Source organism: Carya illinoinensis, chromosome 16 (genome assembly GCF_018687715.1).
Source record: "Carya illinoinensis cultivar Pawnee chromosome 16, C.illinoinensisPawnee_v1, whole genome shotgun sequence".
Taxonomy (NCBI): domain Eukaryota; kingdom Viridiplantae; phylum Streptophyta; class Magnoliopsida; order Fagales; family Juglandaceae; genus Carya; species Carya illinoinensis.
The window spans coordinates 21980184-22001955 of record NC_056767.1 but is presented as its reverse complement, the minus strand read 5'-3'; the positions used below and the strand labels follow the sequence as shown (position 1 = coordinate 22001955).

Genomic DNA, 21772 nt, shown 5'->3' with positions numbered 1-21772 from the left:
TATACATAGAAAGAGCTACGTATATGCTACTGTTATCCCTATACAATCTGTCAAATATTAAGCTAATTACACGGAAGAGTAAATCACGGAAATAAGTATGAAACAATTATGGAAACAAATATGGACAGCAAAGCTGTCCATTGATAGAGAAATCTGTAAATAGTAGTGAAATGGTTTGAATTAAGATGTTTTATTGGGTTTTGGAAAGGGAGAGAGAAAAGGTTAAATATTATAAAGTTAAAATATTGTTAGAATATAATTTTTTAAGATTATTTTCGTTTTGGGATTTGAAAAAGCTGAATTTTTTTTTGTGTTTTGTTTAGAAGTTTGGGAAAGTTGTAATGATTAGATGAAAAAGTTGAAAATTTAAAATTGAAAAGTGTGTGTTTGAGTGATGTTTGGAAAGGGAATGAGATGAGATGGGATGGGATGGGATGAATGGGTTGAGATAGATATCGAAATGAGGCCTAAATGTTTATTCTATATACTCGAACTTAAATATGCATATCTTACATCCATTAGATTCTGAAGTTGATCTCCATAGTTCTAATTGGGAATTGACACTACTCTAGTTTCATAATCTATAATTTATTCAATGAATAACATCCACCAAGGGACCTTGTCCAGAATATGTTTGGTAAGCTTATCCATAGCCAAAGCAAGTAGATAAGGATTCAGAGCTGATCCTTTCATGTAATCCTACTGTAATTGGGAATTCACTTGACAATCCTCTAACCTTTTGTTGTTGTTGTTCTTGTTATTATTATAAGTACCCTTTCATGCAAACCTGAATTTATTTCAGATACAGTTGTTTCTTTGACCTAAGTTCAATCACACCCCCTCCCACGTGCCCAAACCGAAATTTATTTTTATGGTTAACGAGTTTTATACACTAATTGTTGTTGGTGCAACTTTGGATGTCCCCCATATTCTAATAAATGGGAACTGGGATTCTCCTTCACTCATAAGGCATCCTCTTATTCATTTTCTTAAAAAAGTGTAATACCCCAGATTGCGCATGGAGTGTTGAATGGGATACCAAATAGCTAGGGAGGAAGAAGTTCGGTTTATAATGATTTAAAGAGACTCTAATTGTAAAATTGACTAGTTCTTTCGGAGCTTAAGCTTGGATGTGGCTTGGGCTTTCTTTGTATTGTTAAAAAAGTTTAGTCGACAACTGTAGCAGTAGTAGATGCCATGTATAGAGTTACTTATAATACCTATATATGTGCTTATGGTATCAATCTATGTATAAATTGGTGTATATATGCCTAAATTTCTATGTATGATCGTGAACATGCAGTATGCAGGTTTATATATATATAAATATATATATGTATGTATATGTATATATTTAAGGAGGATCCAACTTATTGTTTTCTGTCATTGGATGCTTTGAAGTGCTTACATCTCTTTTGGTTGCTGTATAGCTCGAGAGGGCTCTCAAGGCAATAGGGACTGCCCAAGCATCACTACAAGCTGAGCATGCAAATTCAAGGGCATCGTTGTTCACTGAGGAAGAAATCAAGTCTTTACAACTTCAGGTTTGTTACAATCATTCTTTTTTCTTTTTGATAAGTAAACAAAATTTTATTGATCATAAGAATAGGCAAGAGCCCAAGAATACGGGACATATATAATATCAACGCCTAATCGTGCTAGTTTAGTCATACAAGGAATTCATGAAAAGTCATGCCATGAAAATCAATTACAATCGACCAATGGAGTAAGTTTTGAAAAAGAAATTTCTAAGCTCATCCATTGACTACTCTCGATCTTCAAAGCGTCTTTCATTCCTCTCCCTCCAAATACACCACCATAAACATATTGGAACCATCTTCCATATCGTTGCAATCTGAGAGTTGCCCTGAATGCTTTACCAAGAAGCTAGGAGGTCGATTACCCTTGTTGACATCACCCAAGCTAATCCTATCCAAGCAAAGACTTCATTTCACAATGTCTTGGCAATCTCACTGTTAGAATACATAGTTGTAACTAAATGAATAGTATGAGGGTATAATGGTCACTACTCTATGTATATGTATAGTTGGATATTCATCAATAAAAACACAACAAAGTATTTTCTCTCCCTCTCTTGTTTATCGACTTCATGGTATCAGAGCGGTGAGTAGTCGGTGGTGATTGTGCGACAGAGTTAGTGGTGTTTTCAAGTGGTTGCTAGTGGTTGTTGATGGTCGTTGGTGGTGCTATGAAGAACTATGAAGTTTCGGCTGGTAGCTCCTTCCCAAGTGATTTTCTGGTGACATAAGGGGCTATCTCCAGTAATGGAAACTGGAATCGAGGTCGCCAGCGTGGTCTGTCCACTCCGATGAGTTTTCCATCTCCATCGGCTGCCGGAAGGATGGTGTATCGCCGGCTGAAGAGGGAGTCTTGGGGCGTTTGGCTGCAAGTCTCCACTATCCTATCCGTGGTTGTGCATGCCCCCAATCTAGAATAAGAACTTATTCCTATCTGGAATAGCACCTGTTTGGTAACAGGAATACGGTAACCTTGCTTTCCTTATTCTGGGTTAGGATAGCTTATTCGCGGTTTTGTTTGCTTTTGTAGAATTATGGGGAGATTTAATTTGATGATCTGTCAGCAATGTTAGGGGCTAAGATTGAGGAGATCTACAGCTACCAGATCATGTTTTCTTATCCCATGATTTTAGGAGATTTAATTTGATGATCTATCAGCAATGTTAGGGGCTAAGATTGATGAGATCTATAGCACAGATCATGTTTTCTTATCCCATGATTTTAGGGGATTTGGTAGTCTGTTACCAAATTCGTAGATATGAGTTTCCATTTTTATAGCTTTCTGTTTTAGGTATTTTTGATTCTTTCCTAGGTAAGTTGTAAATATCCCTAAAATAGATGAGTATTATCATCTATATATATTTTTTTTTTGATAAGTACTTTTATCATCTATATATATAGAGGGGAATGTAATCATTATCTGATATATATATATATATATTGGAATATTGAGTTTTTCCTTCCACTTCGATAGTTTTCTTGAACCTGATACACCCGAATCCGATACCAGCCGATACAGGCCGGTTCAACCCGATACAGGCCAGTTTAGGCCCTAAAATTGGCTGTTTTGACCCGTACAGGCTGTTTTTCACCAGTACAGATCCGAGATTTGGTTTGTTAAGCTGGTTCCTATTTTTCCAGCGTGTATTTGTTCAATTTTCATCCATATTCTCATATTTTTCTCCATGGAAGCTAAGTTTGAGTCATTATCTATTGCACCAAATGTTAATATGCTTATGACTACGGTGAAATTGAATGGAAAAAACTAAATATTGTGGTCAATATATTTTGAAATGTTTTTGAAAGGGAAGGGTCTTCGTCGTACCCACTTGGTTGATTTAATGCCTGATTCAACTAGTTCTACTTTTGCTCAATGGGAGCAAGAAGATGCTCAAATATGCTCCTTAATGTTGGCTAATATTGAGCCTAATATTTATGTTAGTTTAGTACACTTTGACACCGCTCAAGAGATATGGAGGCATCTAAAACAGATGTACTCGGGTGCTGGAAACACAATCCATATTTATGAGTTGTGTCAACAATTTTTTGGGTTGGAACAAGGTACTTTGTGCCTGGAAGAGTATTATTCTCAAGTGATAAGCATATGTGAAGAACTCAAAATTTATCAACCTATTACTTCTGATGTTTCGATTATGCTAAAACAACGTGAAGAGTTTAATGTTGTTCGGTTTCTAGTTGGTTTAAAACCTGAGTATGAGTCGGTGCGTTCTCAAATTTTGGTAAGCCCATAGCTCCCATCATTTCCTGATGTGTTCTCCCGACTTCAGCCAGCCACATTATCTGGACTTAGATCTCAGTTGTCTTCTGACCAAAGTAATAAGAGATCCGCTTTAGTTGCCTCCTATGTTGCTTTTGGTGGGCATGGCGGCTGGGGTGGTAGAGGTGCACGTGGGGGACTTGATGCCAAAGGTAACCGCACTCGAGGTTGTGAATTTCGTAAGTGCACCCATTGTGGTTGCATTAACCACTCGGTGGACTATTGTTAGAATCTACATGGTAGACCATCCGGGTCTGCTAATCAAGCTATTTGCCAAGACACTACATCACAGGCAACGAGTTCCAACTTGGCACCAGATATGATTAGCATATCGAAAGATAAGTATGATCAGTTTTTAGTCACACGGGCGGTTTCATCTTCTAGAGCTCGTCTTGCCCAACCAGGTACAGCATCCGCATGTCTTGTCTCATCTACCCAAAATCCATGGATCATCGATTCAGGAGCTAATGAACATCTGACCAATTTGTCTCATTCCTTATCTGAGTTAGGTACTATGTCATTTCCCAAGAGTGGTACACTTGCTAATGGTTCTCTTGCTAAAGTTACAGGCATTGGATCCACCAAGCTCCATTAACAATGTTGAGGTTTTTTTCTGAAATTCCTAGACCCCGTTCTGGATATTTGAGGGGTTTAGGACATTGCATGAAACCTTCCTCCTCAACCTCATCCTCTTATCAAAGTAGATAGAATAACAACTATTGAGACTTTGAGGAAGTAAGGCTCGAGATCGAACAATTGAAGCCCAAGAAACGTGAGTTGGAAAATCAACGAATATGAAGGCACAACTAAGAGAACAACAACAAGACCTAGGGAGATGGAAACTTAATCCCAAAAAATATTTGAACAGATGTAGTTAATGATACCCTGTCATCTGTTCTATATGTTCCTAGTTTTCCCTTTAGCTTGCTATCCATTAGTAAAATTACTCAAAATCTTCAATGTTTTGTGACCTTTTATCCCTCTGTATGTATCTTTCAGGATCTCAACATGGGGAAGAAGATTGGTACGGGGCATGAAACTGGTGGTCTGTATTACCTTGACGTCGAGTACTCACCCACTCAAGCCCGCACTTCCTCATCCGCTTTTGAATGGCATTGACGCCTTGGACACATCCATTTCTCTTTTGAAACGTCAAGTTAGGGATCATGGAAATGTGTCTTCCTTTCCTTGTGAAGCATGTCAGCTTAGTAAACACCACCGTGTGTCTTTTGTACCTCGAGTTGATAATCGAGCATCTTGTTCTTTTGCATTGGTTCACTCTGATATATGGGGACCATTCAACATTGTATTAAACAAGTTTCAATATTTTGTTACATTTGTTGATGACTATTCTCGTATGACATAGTTATTTCTGATGAAAGCACGATCTGAACTCCTTTCCATATTCAAAGTCTTTCGAAAAGAAATTAAAACTCAATTTAGACAAAAAATTCAAGTTTTGCGTTCTAACAATGCTAAAGAATATCAATCTAATGCCTTTACTACTTACTTAAGCAATAAGGGAATTGTTCATCAAACTTCATGCTCTTACAAACTCACAACAAAATGGGGTGGCTGAACACAAAAATCTTCATTTTTTAGATTTAACCCGAGCACTTTTACTACAATTGCATGTTTCTAAACGTTTCTGGAGTGATGGTGTTCTTACTGCGTGTCACCTTATCAATCGTATGCCTTCATCTGTCCTCGATGGTTCCCCTCCCTTCTCCATCTTGTTTCCCTCATTGCCATCCTTCTCTTCCACCCAAAATTTTTTGTTGTGTTTGCTATGTTCATAATCTTGGCCCAGGTTTTGATAAGTTTGATCCACGTGCTACCAAGTGTTTTTTTGTTGGTTATTCCCGAACTCAAAAAGGATATCGCTGCTATAGTCCTGCTCTTAAATGCTACTTCACGAGTGCTGATGTCACATTTTTTGAGTCCATACCCTATTTCTCAGACACGTCTTCGATTGTTGAGTGTGATCCTCTACCATTACATACTCTTACCCTTTTTCCTCCACAATCACGCACTATTACCCATCCCCCTTCAGTGCCTTCTCTTGTCCCTCTACAGGTGTATTCGCATCTCTCAAGGACTCCGGCTCCCCTACCTCCACCAACTTTGTCTCCGTCTTCAGATCCTGAGTTACCCAGTGCTTCAAAATCTCCACCTATTGCTCTCCGGAAAGTTACTCGTTCTTGTGTTACTCAACATCCGATTAGCCAATATGTCTCTTGTCATGTCTTGTCTCCATCTTTTACTTCTCAACTGTCAAAAGTTTCTGTTCCCAAGACAGTTCAGGATGCTTTATCTGATCGTGGATGGAGGACAGCTATGGAAAATGAAATGGATGCTCTTAACCATAATGGGACATGGGATCTTGTTCCTCTACTGCTGGGAAAACAACCTATTGGTTGTAGATGGGTATGTACAGTCAAATTCCATCCTACTAGCTGTGTGGAACGTTTGAAAACTCGCTTGGTAACTAAGGGTTACACTCAAATTTATGGCATTGATTACAACGAGACTTTTTCCCCCATTGCCAAAATTTCATCTGTTCGGGTATTGATCTCTCTTGCTGCTAATTTGGATTGGCCCTTATTTCAGTTGGATATTAAAAATGCATTCCTACATGGTGACTTAAATGAGGAAGTGTATATGGAGCAACCACCTGGGTTTGTTGCTAAGGGGGAATGTCGAGGTACAATTTGCAAGTTAAAAAATGCATTATATGGTTTGAAACAATCTCCTCGAGCATGTTTTGGGAGGTTCTCTGATAGTGTATTGGCATTCGGTCTTCATTCGGTCTTCATAGTGTATTGCCAAACAGACCACTCCTTATTTCATCTGCATAATGATGTAGGTCATATCTTATTGATTGTATATGTAGATGATTTTGTAATTAGTGTGAGTGATTCAGTTGGAATCGCCAGACTGAAACAATTTTTACATGATCAATTTCAGACAAAATATTTGGGCAAACTTAGATACTTTCTTAGAATCAAAGTTAGTAGATCTAAAAAGGGTATCAACCTATCTCAGAGAAAATATGTGCTTGATCTTTTGGAAGAAATTGGCATGTTGGTTGCACGGCCTATTGACACTCCTATGGATCCAAATCGTAAACTCTTGAAAGAGGAAGGTGAGTTGTTTGGAGATCGAGGTCGATATCAAAGACTTGTTGGAAAATTAAATTATCTGACTATCACTAGACCTGATATTTCTTATGCAGTAAGTGTATTGAGCCAATTTCTACAAACGCCTAGCGTCTCACATTGGGATGTTGTAATCCATATTCTTTAGTATCTTAAGCAAGCTCCTGGCCTTGGGTTGTATAGACCAAATGGATATCTTAGAATTGAAGCTTTTTTAGATGCTGATTGGGCAGGATCTCCTTCAGATAGAAGATTGACTATTGGATATTGTACCTTTGTAGGAGGTAACTTGGTTACATAGAAGAGTAAGAAGCAAATAGTAGTAGCTCGATCTAGTGCAGAGGCCGAATACAGAGCAATGGCTCATACTGCTAGTGAGCTGACGTGGTTGCAACACTTTCTTCATGAGATTGGTTTTCCAGCTCCTGTCCCCCTTCAGTTATTTTGTGATAATCAAGTTGCAGTACATATTGCGTCTAATCCTATGTTTCATGAGAGGACTAAACACATTGAAATTGATTGTCACTTCATTCGAGATAAGATATTCAGTGGTGACATTTCTACACCCTTTGTGAAGTCTGCTGATTAACTTGCAGATGTGCTTACCAAACCACTTTGTCATAGTCGGCTAAAGTTTATTTGTTCCAAGCTAGGTTTATATGATATATATGCCCCAGCTTGAGGGGGAGTGTTAGAATACATAGTTGTAACTAAATGTGTAGTATGAGGGTATAATGGTCACTACTCTATGTGTATGTATAGTTGGATATTCATCAATAAAAACACAACAAATTATTTTCTCTCTCTCTTGTTTATCGACTACACTCACAATGAAGTAATAGATGGTCGACAACTCTCTGCTCTTTTTGCACATACAACCCCAATCCATAACCATGATTCGACATTTCCTTAAGTTGTCTAGAGTGAGGATCTTCCCCAAGGAAGCCATCCACACAAAAAATATTGCGTTTATGGGTGCATTCGTCTTCCAAATACTCTTCCATGGTAATGGATTTGTATGGTGCGTTCTCGTGGCTTGGTAGAAAGAGCAAACTATGAGCTTTCCTTTCTTAGAGGCGCACCAAGAAAACTTGTCTACGACTCCTCCCATCAAACAGGTAGAGTACACTAGGTCATAGAACTCCAAAAAGGCATCACTTCCCAATCTTGTGCATCTCTTAGGAATGTAACATTCCATTGGGGAGCACCATTGGAGAGGATTAGGAGGTCCACAATTGAGGCTTCGTTCATTCTTGTTGTACCATAAACTCGTGGATAAGTTTCCTTGAGTGCCCTATCTCCAAACTGTACATCCTCTTCAACTAGCTAATTTCTGCTCTATTTTTTCTAGTACATCATTATAAATAGATTTTGATTTGAATGGAGCACCCAACGGGAGGCCAAGATATTTCATGGGCAGCTAAGTTATCTTGCATCCCAAAATGGAATTCATGCTATCCACGTTGGGAATATCCCCCACTAGAACTATTTCTGATCTTAGTGGCTTCAAATCATAAAAAGAAGAGCCCTCAAAGCTCGAATTTGATCATGCCTAGCCCCACAAAAGATTAGGATATCATCGCCAAATAATAGATGAGATAAGGTTGGGAGTGCCGGCATTTGCATCCCCCACTAAGAGTTTGGATATGAACCTCCCACCACGGCAACTTGAAATCATCTTGCTAAAAGCTTTCATTACATAAACAAAAAATAGCGAAATTAGAGGGTCACCTTGTCTCAAGCCTTGTGAGCTTTTAAAGAAGCCATTTTGGCTTGTCATTCACCAATATAGAGAAACAAGCCGTAGAAATACAATGATCGATCCATGTACACCATTTCATACCAAAGCCACATCCCTTGAGCATATAAAGAAAGAATCTCCAATTGACTCGATCATAGGCCTTTTCCATATCAAGATTGGACAAAAGCCCCGGCTCTCCCGACTTGAATATACTATCCAAGCATTCGTTGGCAATAAGCACTGAGTCAAGAATTTTTCTACCTCTGAAAAAGGCATTTTGATGCTTTGATATTAACTTCTCCACCATGCTCAATCTATTCGCCAAAACTTTCTAAAAAATCTTGTATATGTTGCTCACCATGCTAATGGGACGATAATCTTTTACCTCTACAATGCCGGGTTTTTCTGGACTGAGCGCAAGAAAAGTTGCATTGAGGCTTTATTTGAACTTTCCATTTTCATGAAATTCATGAAAGACCTTCATTGTCTTCTTTAAGCACTTCCCAAAATGTTTGGAAGAAAGCCATAGAGAAGCCATTTGGACCTAAAGCTTTGTCACCCGCCATGTTTTTTAATGCTTTCTTGCTCTCTTTCTCTTTAGAAGGCCTTTCGAGCTATTCTATTTCCTGTGAATCAATAGCGTCAAAAGTAAGCCCATTAAGTTTTGTCTCCAAGAAAATTATTTCAAGAGCACATTCTCATAATAGTTGACAATGCGATCTGTGATCTCAAGATTGGTCGGAGGAAGCCACCTCATCAATCATCAAGGTTGCTATGGCATTATTTCTCCTATGTGAGTTAGTCACCCAGTAGAAGAACTTTGTGCATTTATCCCCTTCCTTCAACCATGGTGCTCTCAAGTTTTATCTCCAAGATATTTCTTCCAATAAAGAGACCCTTTCAATATCCATGGTCCCTGGGGTTTTTCGAGCCCTCTCCACTTCAGATAATTTCCTCTCCTCCACTTCCTCCAATCCCTTGAGCTTCTCAAAGAGAGTATTCTTTTGACCTTCCGCATTGCCAAACACTTGCTCATTCCAAAACTTAAAGTTTTTCTTTAGACTTCAATCTACATGCCAAGATATAGCTTAGCTTTTCATAGAATTGGTAAGGGGACCACCACTACTTAACTCTGTGAAGAAATCCTTTTGGCTTCAACCACAATTTCAAACTTGAAGTACCTTGGTTCTCCACGAAGACCTCTACAATCAAGAAGGATAGGAAAGTGATCTGAACACAACTTGGGGTGTCTCTTTTGAATAAGATCCAAGTAATGTGCTTCTCATTAGGGTGACAGTAGAAATCAATCAATCCTTGACCAAGAGGGGTGTTCTCGGTTGCTTGACCAGGTGAAGGAGCCATCTGCAGGAGGAATATCTAGTAAATCTTGTTCAGAGATGTAAGTTGGAGAAGTCTTCCATTGCTAGGTTAAAGCTAGAGTGACCCTATCTATCACTTGGGAGCTGAGACGTTGAAGTCGCCACCAATACACCAAGGTAAATTCTATATGTTGCTTCGTCCTACCAACTCATCCCATAATAAACTTCTTGCCCGATCTAGATTAGGACTATAAACTCCTGCTAAGGCCCACTAATATCCATCCACAACATTCTTGAACAAGCAAGCCATCATAAAGTTCCCCAAACAATCCTCTATCTTTTCCACCACTCTTTTACCCCACATCACTAAGATGCCTCCTGATGTTCCATTGGAAGGTAAATAATGCCCCCCCACTAGATTACAGCCCCACAAACTCCTAATAATGCAAAGGGGGATAAATTCCAATTTCGTTTGTGGCAAGCATACGATGTATACTCTCCATTTAAACAGCCGATGTCTAACTTTGAGGCGCTTTCCCTTCTCATTCAGCCCCCTTACATTCCATCAAACAATTTTTGGTTACATAAAACAAACTCCATTGCCCTTCCCTTCGATCTTCCACGGTTAGAGCTCCTCTCTTCTGCTCTATCAATGACTGTCCAGTTAAGCCTTCTTAGTTCTCTGGCTCTCTTCTTAGCTGAATTGAGCTTACTGGGTGAGCTAGAATGGGTCTGTCCAGCCTTTATAGCTGCAAGGAGAGCTATGATTTCATCCTGAAAACCATCACACAAGATTCCCACACAATGTTGAATCTCCTTTGCTTTTGTAAGACCCAATCTGAGACCTGGATTTTGCTGTTGTTGCTTGGGTGTGTAGAGAAAACAGTAGAGTGGGTTCTTCCCAGGACACCACTTCACTAACCACAGTACTTGTTTGTACATCACCCATCTTGTCTGAGACAGTACACAACACCTGTCAATACTCTCCCTTGGCCCCATCCGAGTCATGCACTGCCATCGCATTGTCTGGAATTTGTCTTTCCCCCGTAATACACACTTCACAAATCCCATACTCCGTCTGTACATTTTCTGGACTCAATATATCTTTTGTTACAATCATTCTGGAAGAAATCCAATCTCTACGGCTAAAGGTTAGGTTGAGTTCAATTTGGAACTTTCATCTGTAGAATCCTAGGTCAATTTTCTATCTACCATTATTGGTTTACATTTATTCTCTTATTTTAACGTCATTTTGCTTTTTCCAATCTTTCTTTGGAATTTAACTGGTTGTCATTTCCTTGCATGTGACGTTTAGGCTCTAGTGCTTGAAATATTCCCCTATAGAATATCATTTTAATTCCAACAGTAAGCTGTATTTTCTAAATGCTTGTCAGGTTAGAGAAATGAACTTACTTCGTGAAAGCAACATGCAACTCAGAGAAGAAAACAAGCACAATTTCGAGGAATGCCTGGTATGGCAATAGAAATTATTTGTGTTTGAGTGTCATTTTAACTTTTATGTACTTCATCGATAGTTTTAACCAAGTTTATTATTTTGATTTGGTCTTAGAAATTGCGTGAAGTAGTTCAAAATGCAAAGGTTGAGACAGAGAATTTAGGGTCTCTACTGAGGGAGCAAAAAATTGAGGTGGAAGCTTGTAAGAAAGAAATTGAAATGCAAAAGGTTAATAAAGATAACCTGGAAAAAAAGGTTTGTGAGGTGTTACATGTAAGCAATGCTCTTTATGCCATTTACGATATTATATCAATGTTCTGACATTTACTTGTTTGAAGTTACTTGAAAGGTGTAAAAATATAGATGTGGAAGATTATGACGGTATGAAGGATGATATTCAACGAATGCAGGTGAGTTCATGTTTTTATTCACTCGAAAAAACATTTTTCATGTCATCAATTGATTAAAAGCTGTTAGCTATTGCGTAATTTTTTGTCCTTTGTTGACATTACATCTAGCCTCCTATCCATCGTTCTCTCTTTTGTTCTGTAATGGTCAGTAAACTTCTTTAGCTGAATATTGAACTTAGCTTTCATGGTACTAGCTATTGTTTAGCCCCCACTCATTGCTCCTGTGCAATTTTTAGCATACATAATTTTTTTTAAGTGGTGTACAGTATGCCAGAAGGCATAAACTTTTAAACTTCCTTAGTTTTAGTTTGCCCTTGGAAATAGCATGAGGCCTCAAGCTGCATTCAGGCTGGCCTTTGAAAGGATTCTGGTAGTAGATGTTGCTTGATTTAGATTGAGCCTTCAAGCTGTCAATTATTTTGTATCGTTAGTACTTGTTAAATCAACCGAACTGAGAAGAAAAAATGTTGAAGCTATTGGAATCTACCTTCCATGAAAAAAAATGACATAAATGCCTTGATAAAAATAAAATAAAAGAATAAAGCCATGAAAAATAAAAAATACCAAAAATTAATTGTTTAATCTTTTTTGAAAATTATTTTTATTTTTTAATATTTTATATTTTAAATGAAGAATAAATTTTTGGAGTATATTTTTATATTTTAGAAAATAGTTTTTCCAAAAGTGGATTTTTTTTTTTAATTCAATTGGTTATTTTGACTTTTTTTAGTTTTTATTTTATCTTGTACGTGGAAAAGGAGAGGCATTGCAATTTTATCGTGGATGGGAGGCAATCGTAATTTGGGTGGTAGTTTGAGGGTGGTTTGTGTATTTTTCCCTTCTGTTTTTCATTACGGGTTCAAGTGCTGGAAGAGCATAACTTCCCAGTATTATGTTAGAAACGGTGTTGATTTCTTCTTTATTTAAATGTTATCTGTTTCATCGTTGTTTAGTAATTTGCTAGAAACAGTGTTCATAGGCCATTTTTTACACCTGTTATACTCAGATGCTGCAGATTTTTCTTTCAGGATCAAGTTGATATCACAAATATTATTGGATTTAAGTATCATATCTTTCAGGATCAAGTTTATCAAATATTCTTCTATCTTGGACTGTCTTCATACACTTTACAGGACTAAATAGACATTACTTTCGTGTATCTTTATCTTCTTCTTGATAGGCGTCTCTTTTGTGTGCTTCTTATGTACTTATTTTGTGCTTATTAACAAAGAATTATCACTTATCAAAAAGAAAGTATCATGCATGGGTAAGATCTTTCAAGTGTAAGTTGAGATAAAGTAGAAAAATGCCTTTGTTTTTTATAATTCTTTTTGCTTATTTTACTATAGTGGATTTTGTTTGACTAAACTATGTAAGAGTCAATATTATTTGCTTTCAGTTTTCTATGGTTTTTATTTCTATCAAGATGCATCTTTGGTTGTTCTTTAATTTTCTTTAGTATCTTATGCTCACCATCGATTTGTGCCCTTTGCTTTGTTTCCATCAGGAGAAACTGAAAGATAAGGATGCACAGATAGCTGAGATCAGAAAGCTTCTGTCTGAAAGGCAGGATACAACATCAAAATTGGAACAAGATCTTTCAAGACGCAAATTAGAACTGATTGAGAGGGAGAAGAGGATAAATGAGATTTTGCAAGTTGAGGTATTTAATGTTGTTATGTGATTAGAGAAAGATATAGGCATACAGCCAAGAGACTTCCTTTGGCCATCGTATAGCTCCTTATTGTGACTAACATGTGCAGGCTCGTTCAAAGCTAGATGCCGAGAAGCAAAGAAAGATGTTTATTCAGTTGAAGGTTGTTAAACATTCATGCTGCGATCATGAAATTTAAGTTTATCACCTAGTATTAGTAATAAGATATTTCCTTTTTATCCTAATTAACTGGGTTTAGGCTATGGAGCTGGATGTGTTCTATTCCTTGTGAGTTGTATTGCTCTGTTGTGTAACTGCCATTATTTTCTGTTTCATCCTGCAGAGGAGGTTTGAGACTCTGTCAAGGGAAAAGGAGGAACTGAGCAAGGAGAATCAAGCTCTATCTGGGCAGTTAGAGAAGGTCAAACAAGGTAGTCAACTAGTCTTCCCTTCTTATATAAGTTGTCCATCAAATTCTTATTATTATTTTTTTCAATCATGCATTTCAGGGAAGAGGTCTGTCAGTGATACTGGTGGTGAGCAGGCCACGAAGGAGGAGAAAGACACCAAAATACAGGTTCATCCAACTATCAGCTGTTTTTCTCATTTTGCTTTGGCCGCTCTCTTTATGATGTACTTACTATGTTCTTTGCTTACCCAGACTCTAGAGAAACATTTGGAGAGGCAGAGGGGGGAGTTAAGGAAGGAGAAGGAAAGACAGCTGAAGGCTGAGAAGGCACTAAGAGATTCTTATAATAAAATTGAGCAGGTTTTCCTCATGTTGTTCATTCATTCCATGTGTTTGGTATTTGACGTGAGTTACTATATTGCTTTTTTCACACTCATACAAGCCCTTAGAGAATGTGCCTCCTCATTGCCAAGGCATTTTCCCCAAGTTTTCAGATATGATATATAGCACGGGATGTATATGTTTTGTCGTTCCTGTTCTGAGTCACAGTAAGATTGATGTTTATTGTTTGCTCCTAGGGGATAACAATTAATCATAAGGTGCAGACACCTTTGGTCAACCTCTTCGCACAGCATAGACATTTTCCTTATGAACTAATCTGCACCGTGCTTGTTAAAAATCAAGCTGCAAATGAAGTTGAAACTGTTAATAGTGATTACTATTGGAAATAGAATATTGCTAAATGTGCTCTTGGAGGCCCTTATATCCAATGTGGTTAACACCGTTCCGCGTAGAGGAAAGAAACAGATTTGGTAAATAGATGAGGATGCACGAGAATGCTATGGTTTCAGTCTTACAATTACATTATGTATTGTGACATCAACTGCTGAATAGTGTTTTACTTGCAAAAATTGGTTTTTTTTTTTTTTTTAATTTTCAAAAGGAAGACGACATTGTTTAATGTGAAAAATAGTGTTTGCTTGTATTGGTTCTTCCAGTTCCATCTATGTTTAAGTAAAAACAGAGTGCTTAATCATTCTTTTGGCATTCGATTGTTTTTTTTTTTTTTCATAAAGGTAAGATGTTAGTTATTGATGCATGATAAATTTAGAACCTAACAATCGATGTTGTGTGGCTAATATCCTTTGTGGAGGCTCTACTCCAACCCCCTTTGGAGACATTAAGTAATAATGCTGTTCAAACAGTTGTCGCTCATCGAGAGGTTAATCATGAGTTTTTGCCTCAGAGAAGGTTATCCCAAAGTGCTTTGCAGTCCTATACCTCAAACAGGCGGGGCTCCATTTCTTTTAAATATGAGGGCCCAATATCTTATCCTAATGAATTAGCTTGGGTAGTCTTTTTTGAATTACATGTGGAAAATGTAACTCCCAATTAGGAGTTATCAAAGACCTATCAATCCTCGACCAAGATGGGTGTTCGCGGAATTAATGGACCAGAAGATCATGTTTGAAAATCAAATCAGAATAATCCCTCCTAGCAGAGTTAATGTGAGACGCACCCAATCTTTAGCTCGGAAAGCAGCCCCCCCCCCCCCCCCCCCCCCCCCCCCAAAACCCAACCAATACAGCTTGGTATCTCCCACCAACTAAAAGCCCCGCCAAGTCTTCCCAAAATAACCTTCTTTCCGCCATATACTTCTGCTTCCATATCCTTGAAGGAGCAAGCCACAGCAAAATATCACCTTGTATTTGTATTTGTAATAGAAGTTAATGGAAGTGCACTTGTATTTGCAAATCTTAATTCTAGTCGTTTGTACTAAAATATCGCCTTTTGTGCTATTCAATGAATCATTACCTTATCCAAAAAACAAAGAAAGAATAAAGCCAGACAAGTTTGAGAATTTAATTCATCTATAGGATATAAGGAACATTATCAAATACGAGAACATTCTTTCCCCTACAAAGCAAAGCATGATAAACAGAACATTCTTTCTATTTTTAAAGTCATGGTGGATTGTTTCCCTACTCTTCCATTTCCAACTCAATATGCGTGTGATAAGTTTCTGAATGATGGTTCCCATTTTCCAACCTTAGGATAAAACAAAGTTTGTAAATGAGCTTGAGATGCATAAGCAGGCACTGAAGCGGCTTTCTGATGAACTTCAAAAGCTTAAGAATGCGAAAGACAGTTTGCCTGAGGTAACTATATTTCTTAGTTATTAATCTCATGTTTTTGGATTTTTTCTGCATAAACTGCTGGGGGGGAGATAGGAAGAGGAAGGGAGATCTGAATTTAAACGTCATGTCAATGAACTATTGTACTGATTCACTGAATCTTAATTTTGATTGTTCTCTGTCTTCTCCCTCACTCCTAACATGAAAATATACCAATCAAGCTAAGCATATTGTGGTATGTTTTCTACCCTTTGAATTTTAGTTGCTCAAGAATAGGAAATAGCAGCTTTTTTCCAACCACTCGTGACATTACAGGGTGAACTTTTATAAACAAGCAAAGTTTTCTCTTTAACCATATTGCATTAGATTCCATGTGCTCAATTTAACTTTCTATTATTGTTGCATTATTCATCTTTTGGAACTGCCCATGGTTGCCATTTAACCCAAACTTCAAGCTCTGTTGCATTAATTTTTCTCAGGGTGCTTCAGTGGTTCAAATTCTTTCTGGCACTCTACTGGATGATCTTGCTGCTCCCTATGTCATGGCCGTTGAAAATTTAGGAAAGGTAGCACATTCAGTTTTTGGTGAACTTGGAGCTCATGGTGTTCCCACGGACACCTCTTCAATTGCAGACACTTCATTGACAACTGCTGCAGGTGTTTTTTTTCTTTTCTTTTTCCCCACCTTTTTCACGTGTTATCACCATTAATATTCCATTTTCTGTGTTTTCATCTCATATTTTGCTTGCAATTATTTCCATTCAAGATTTGATTTATCCTTCATAAAGCTGTGATTCCCTTTGCAGGTCCTATAGTTTCTATGCAAGCCCCTAGTCTTGTATTCCCAGTGGGACCTTCAACAAGTGGCTTGCCAGCCAAAGTAACTGAAGAAAGTGAGAAGAGATTCACTTTGGCCAAAACCAATGTTGAGACTCGAAAAGCTGGGAGGAAGTTAGTCCTAGTCCGGCCACGTATTGTAAAATCTGATGAGCCACAAAGGGATGTGGAGATGTCAGAGGTTGAAGGAGCAAACAATGCGGGCATGCCTGCACCTTCTACTGACACAGAAACTCAGGGAAATCTTACTTTACTAACCCAACCAGTGGTCCGCAAACGTTTAGCATCTTCATCCACTTCTGAGTTGCATGAGGAGACAGTCATCAAAGGAGAAATCAGCTCTGATGTGGGAGTACCTGTGCTCAAAAAAACAAAAGGTTCAGAACCTGCACAAGAGAGTTCTGAATGTCAATTTGCTGTTCCTGTTGAAAATCTTGGGACACTAGTGGCCTCTGAAGGATTATCTGAGGTTCGCGAGTTTCCACAAGGTTCAAATGAGGAAGTAATGGATGCTGAGGAAGAGTTTGAGACTACAGGAGATAAATCAGAGGATAAGAAGAGTGTTCCAGATGAGAATGTGGATAGACAAGGTGGATTGCATGGTGATAAGAAGAGTGTTCTAGATGAGAATATAGATAGACAAGATGGATCGGAGATGGTGTCTGATGATGGGCAAAAGGATCAAGCAGAGGAGAGGAAGAAGAGGAATCTGGAATCCGGAAGTGAAAGAGAAGAGGGAGAGCTCATGCTTGATTTTACAGACCCTGAGGTTGGTGATATTTCTAACACAATGGGGAAGTCAAAAATAGGGGAAGGACAACCGGAGCCTATTGCAACCCCATCGGCTTCCCCAGCTAGGGCTGGTGATGAAACTCTAGTTGCTGCAGCAATGGAGATTGGTGAGATAAATTCTCCAGAGGCTTTAAATGATGAGAAAAATGAGGAAGGTGATGCGGAAGTAGAGACTGCTGAGGGTTCTGATAAGTCAAATGATGGGAAGGAACAGATTGTGATGGAAACTTCTCAGGTCAGTGAAGCTTCCTATGTTCCAGTCGAGAATACTTCAGGTGGTGCAGTTACAGAAGTTGATGTCTCAAAACAAGGTAGCCCTTTATCAGAACAAGGCATTTCAACTGTCAACACAGAAACCGACGTGGTAAGACAGGGGTCACCCGTAGGTATTACTTCAACTACTATAAATCTTTCAGAGCGAGCTAGGCAGAATGCTGCGAGAAGATTAGGTGTGGCTTCTTCTCCAGTGGTTAGAGGCCGTGGAAGAGCTGTGCCACGTGCTCGAGGTCCACGTGGTGGGCGTGGACAATCATCCAATGAACAAGGTTAAAGCTTGGTGCTTTTGCCTACTGTTTTCTAATTATATCCTTTCTAAGATTTTGCCTCTGCATTCTATTTATAGAAATTCCACAGGAGATGCATGCAGAAGAGTTACGAGTGATAGTAATTACCTAAAATCAATTTTGTCTTTTGTATAGTGGCTTTTTTTCTTCCCATAGTGGATATAGATACTACGTCCTTTTGTTGACGAATAATCTATGCTGTTCCCTGCACTCACAGAAGCAACTACGATCTACTGGGAAAATGTATGATATCTCTCCATTTTAATAATCTTATGAATCTACGAATTGCTTTCCCCGTTCTTAAAAAAGTTTAGTACTTTTCTTTTTGCATCGACGTTGTGTTCCTGATGGCCCATTAATGGACCAACATTTCCTTTCTTTTTCTTAGTTCTTTGTCTCTCTAATTTTTTCCTTTTTCTTTTTGTTTTCCATCTTCCTCCCAATTGCAAATTTTATAAAGAGTGTAGTTATATATTGCAACATGCTCTTTAATAATTACATGAGAGGTAAATTATATTGATCTTAAATTTTTGGTAAATTAGAAATATTCTAACTCAAAATATTTAGGCCCCATTTGGATGTTGAGCTGAGTTGAGATGAATTAAATTATTTATGAAAAATAGTGAGTTGAAATGGTGGAGTGAGTTTTGTAAGGCCCACCTAAGATGAGTTTAAATATATTTAGATGTTAAGATGAATTTAGATGTATTAATGATAAGTTGAAAAGGATTGTGGGTCCCACATGTAAATAGATGTTTGAGTTAAAAAATATTGTAGATCTTATGTATAAAAAAGTTTTGAGTTGAAATGAGTTTAACAATTTAAGTTGAGTTTTAGTATATTAAACTCAGCTTAAAATTATACTCAATCCAAGTTCCAAACGGCCTTAGTTTCTTTGTTTCCAATTGGATAATGTATGATGGGTAAATTAGAAACTTTCTGGTTTTTAAGGCTATTCACCCGTCTACTGTCAATATTGGACGCATCTCCAAATTTCCAATCAACTAACTGTAGTTCAATTCTTCTTCATCTCTGTGTGTTGTTTAAATTATATGATTTTCTTTGGGTATGAACTCAAATTTTGTTGAATAATAAAAATTGGTTTTTGGGACGGAAGGGTTTGTCTAATTTACAGGTTTGTTCTTCTATTCGGACATTGTAAGTAATTTTTTCTTTTTTTTGTCTTTTACAATGTTTTGGCCCATTTGTAATTCTCCGTCTTAATAAAATATAAAAGAGGACAATATCCTATATTTTTATTTATAATTCTTCACTTAAAGCAGAAAAAAAAAAAGATAATAATAGACTTACTACTCTTTTACCACATGTTTTTCACTTTATAATGTATTTGAAATTTTTATTATTTTTATTATTTTGTTTTAAGTATTATTTTAATATCTTTAATCATTACGAAAAAATTAAAAAATTATACAACTTCGTTAATAGTTATTTTTTTAACTATTAAGTAAAAATTAAAAATTAAAAAAAATAAAAAGAATAGTAAATAGATGGTAAGCTTATAATTATCTATTTACAAAATGCAAATTACACATTAATGTTTATCTAATTATTTCAGTTTTCAATAAAGTATGCTCAGCATTTCTGAAGTATGTTCGACATTTTTAAGCACCTTACGAACTTCCGAATCCGATTTTCCGACAAGGCCCTAACAATACCAATGTCACATCAATGTGTAGTTCACTTTTGTAGCAAATATGTGTAGACAGAGCATTTTCCTACTGAAGCAAGCTCCACTGTAGCTGGATAGTAGCATTGTCGCTCTTTGTGCTCCTTCTGTCTTTGACCCTTTTTCTTCTCTTTCAAAGAGAACATAAAAGATGAACTTCACAGGTACCAAAACAGCTTTAGCAGTTGCCAATGTCCAACATGGCAAGACAGGTAGATGCTTTACACGTACTCATGAGTTGTATTTTGTTGAGGTCTGCATCTGCAAAAAGTGAATTGCTCACTCCAACATATGCACACCAAAGAGTTTCATTTAGGGACAATGCTACAGTCACACCACATGTACATCTTAAATATGCACACCAATATAAATGATTTTTTTCTTTTTCTTTTTCTTTTAAACATCCTTAATCATTAAGAAAAAATAAAAAATATATATATAATTTCACTAATAATCACTTTTTTAATCATTAAGAAAAAAATTAAAAAAAATTAAAATATATAAGTGGAAATGCATATTTAAGAGTCATACTATCATTTTTCTTGATTTTGTCAACAATAGATAACAGCTTCTTACAATCAATTATATTTATAGGGCCCCTCTTGAAAGTTGTGATTCAACTTTAGATGAGCTTATATATCTCACCAGTTGTTGCCATTATATTGTCACACTCCCTCAAAATCCTAGTTAACAACAAGATTCAAAATATGGACACTTCTGTTAAGGGATATAATAAATAAGTAAATCTATCTATTGTCACTTGCTTATGCTTTTAAAACAAGTGGCAATTTTATTTACATAATAACTTATATGCATATATCTCCAAATGTAATGCCATTTAAAAACTTCTTGAAATACTCAACTGCCACATCATTTGACGAAAAATTATTTACTATGAAATTGAATATCCTCTCAATAATAAGTAAATGAAACATGTCTTCCATGCCTCTCAATAGTATCTCCCAAGTAAATGAGAATTAGAGAGAGTCTAACTTCTCGCTAAAACTTCCCAAAACAGCCTAGAGGGGGGAGGAGCTTCAGCTCCTATCTTATCTCTCCTCCCTCTTCTCTCTTGTTTTTCTTTCTTTATTCAAGTTTTGTTTTTTAGGCCAACGTAAGGTGATAGGCCGATTTCTTGCTCTCTGGCATCCAGTGACCACCACGCACCCTACTGTAAGAATCCCAAGGCTCCAATCTCTCCAGTGAGTGAATAATTTTGCTGAAAGGAGCGGCGCTTGAGCCACACGCCTCGTCTGAAGTTGGGCGTGAGATCCATGTGCCTCTGCCATGGGTGATTGGTTGTCGCCACGCATAGCTTTTTTGGGTCCAAGACCACCAGATTCTTTGAGACTATCCGCCATACATCCAGGGTCACGCGCCACCTTTGCTGCTTTGTTTGGTGTTTTTTTTTTCCTCCAAGGTTAAAGATGCGGATCTACAGCTCAAGCTGTAATTCATTATTTTTCTATGTATTTTTAATTTATGTAATGGTTTTTGTTTTAGAAAAAAAAAATTAAGAAACACATTGTCTCTTGGACTTATGTCCATAAAATGTGTCCTATGCTCCGTCTTAGATGGAATATGAGGTTTGTTTAACTCTGTTTTGCACAGAGTTATGTTGTCTCTTAGACTTTGGATATGTAGAGATATGCAGCATAGACTAGACCATGTCAATATAGCTATGTACTAGGAGGCTACTAATGTTGTAGTTGGCTTGTAATGTTTGTTTTAGGTCAAATTTGTAATGTTCGTTATTAATGAATATAAGATGCTTTTATAAAAAATAAAAAATAAA

At 37.3% G+C, this 21772-nt stretch overlaps 1 protein-coding gene across 2 annotated transcripts in view; it reads left to right on the top strand.

Annotated features, from left to right (window-relative positions):
- LOC122299111 (nuclear-pore anchor-like) overlaps positions 1 to 18558 on the top strand; it is a 93896-nt gene extending 75338 nt beyond the window's left edge. For both annotated transcript variants that reach the window (XM_043109056.1, XM_043109055.1), the window contains exons 37-48: positions 1431 to 1544; positions 11429 to 11506; positions 11605 to 11745; positions 11829 to 11900; positions 13408 to 13563; positions 13664 to 13717; positions 13898 to 13985; positions 14064 to 14131; positions 14216 to 14323; positions 16018 to 16122; positions 16578 to 16755; positions 16905 to 18558. In XM_043109056.1, the coding sequence (XP_042964990.1) occupies positions 1431 to 1544; positions 11429 to 11506; positions 11605 to 11745; positions 11829 to 11900; positions 13408 to 13563; positions 13664 to 13717; positions 13898 to 13985; positions 14064 to 14131; positions 14216 to 14323; positions 16018 to 16122; positions 16578 to 16755; positions 16905 to 18277 (2535 nt within the window). In that variant the 3' untranslated portion in view covers positions 18278 to 18558. The remainder of the gene's footprint in view (positions 1 to 1430; positions 1545 to 11428; positions 11507 to 11604; positions 11746 to 11828; positions 11901 to 13407; positions 13564 to 13663; positions 13718 to 13897; positions 13986 to 14063; positions 14132 to 14215; positions 14324 to 16017; positions 16123 to 16577; positions 16756 to 16904) is intronic.
- The last annotated feature ends 3214 nt before the right edge of the window (positions 18559 to 21772 follow it).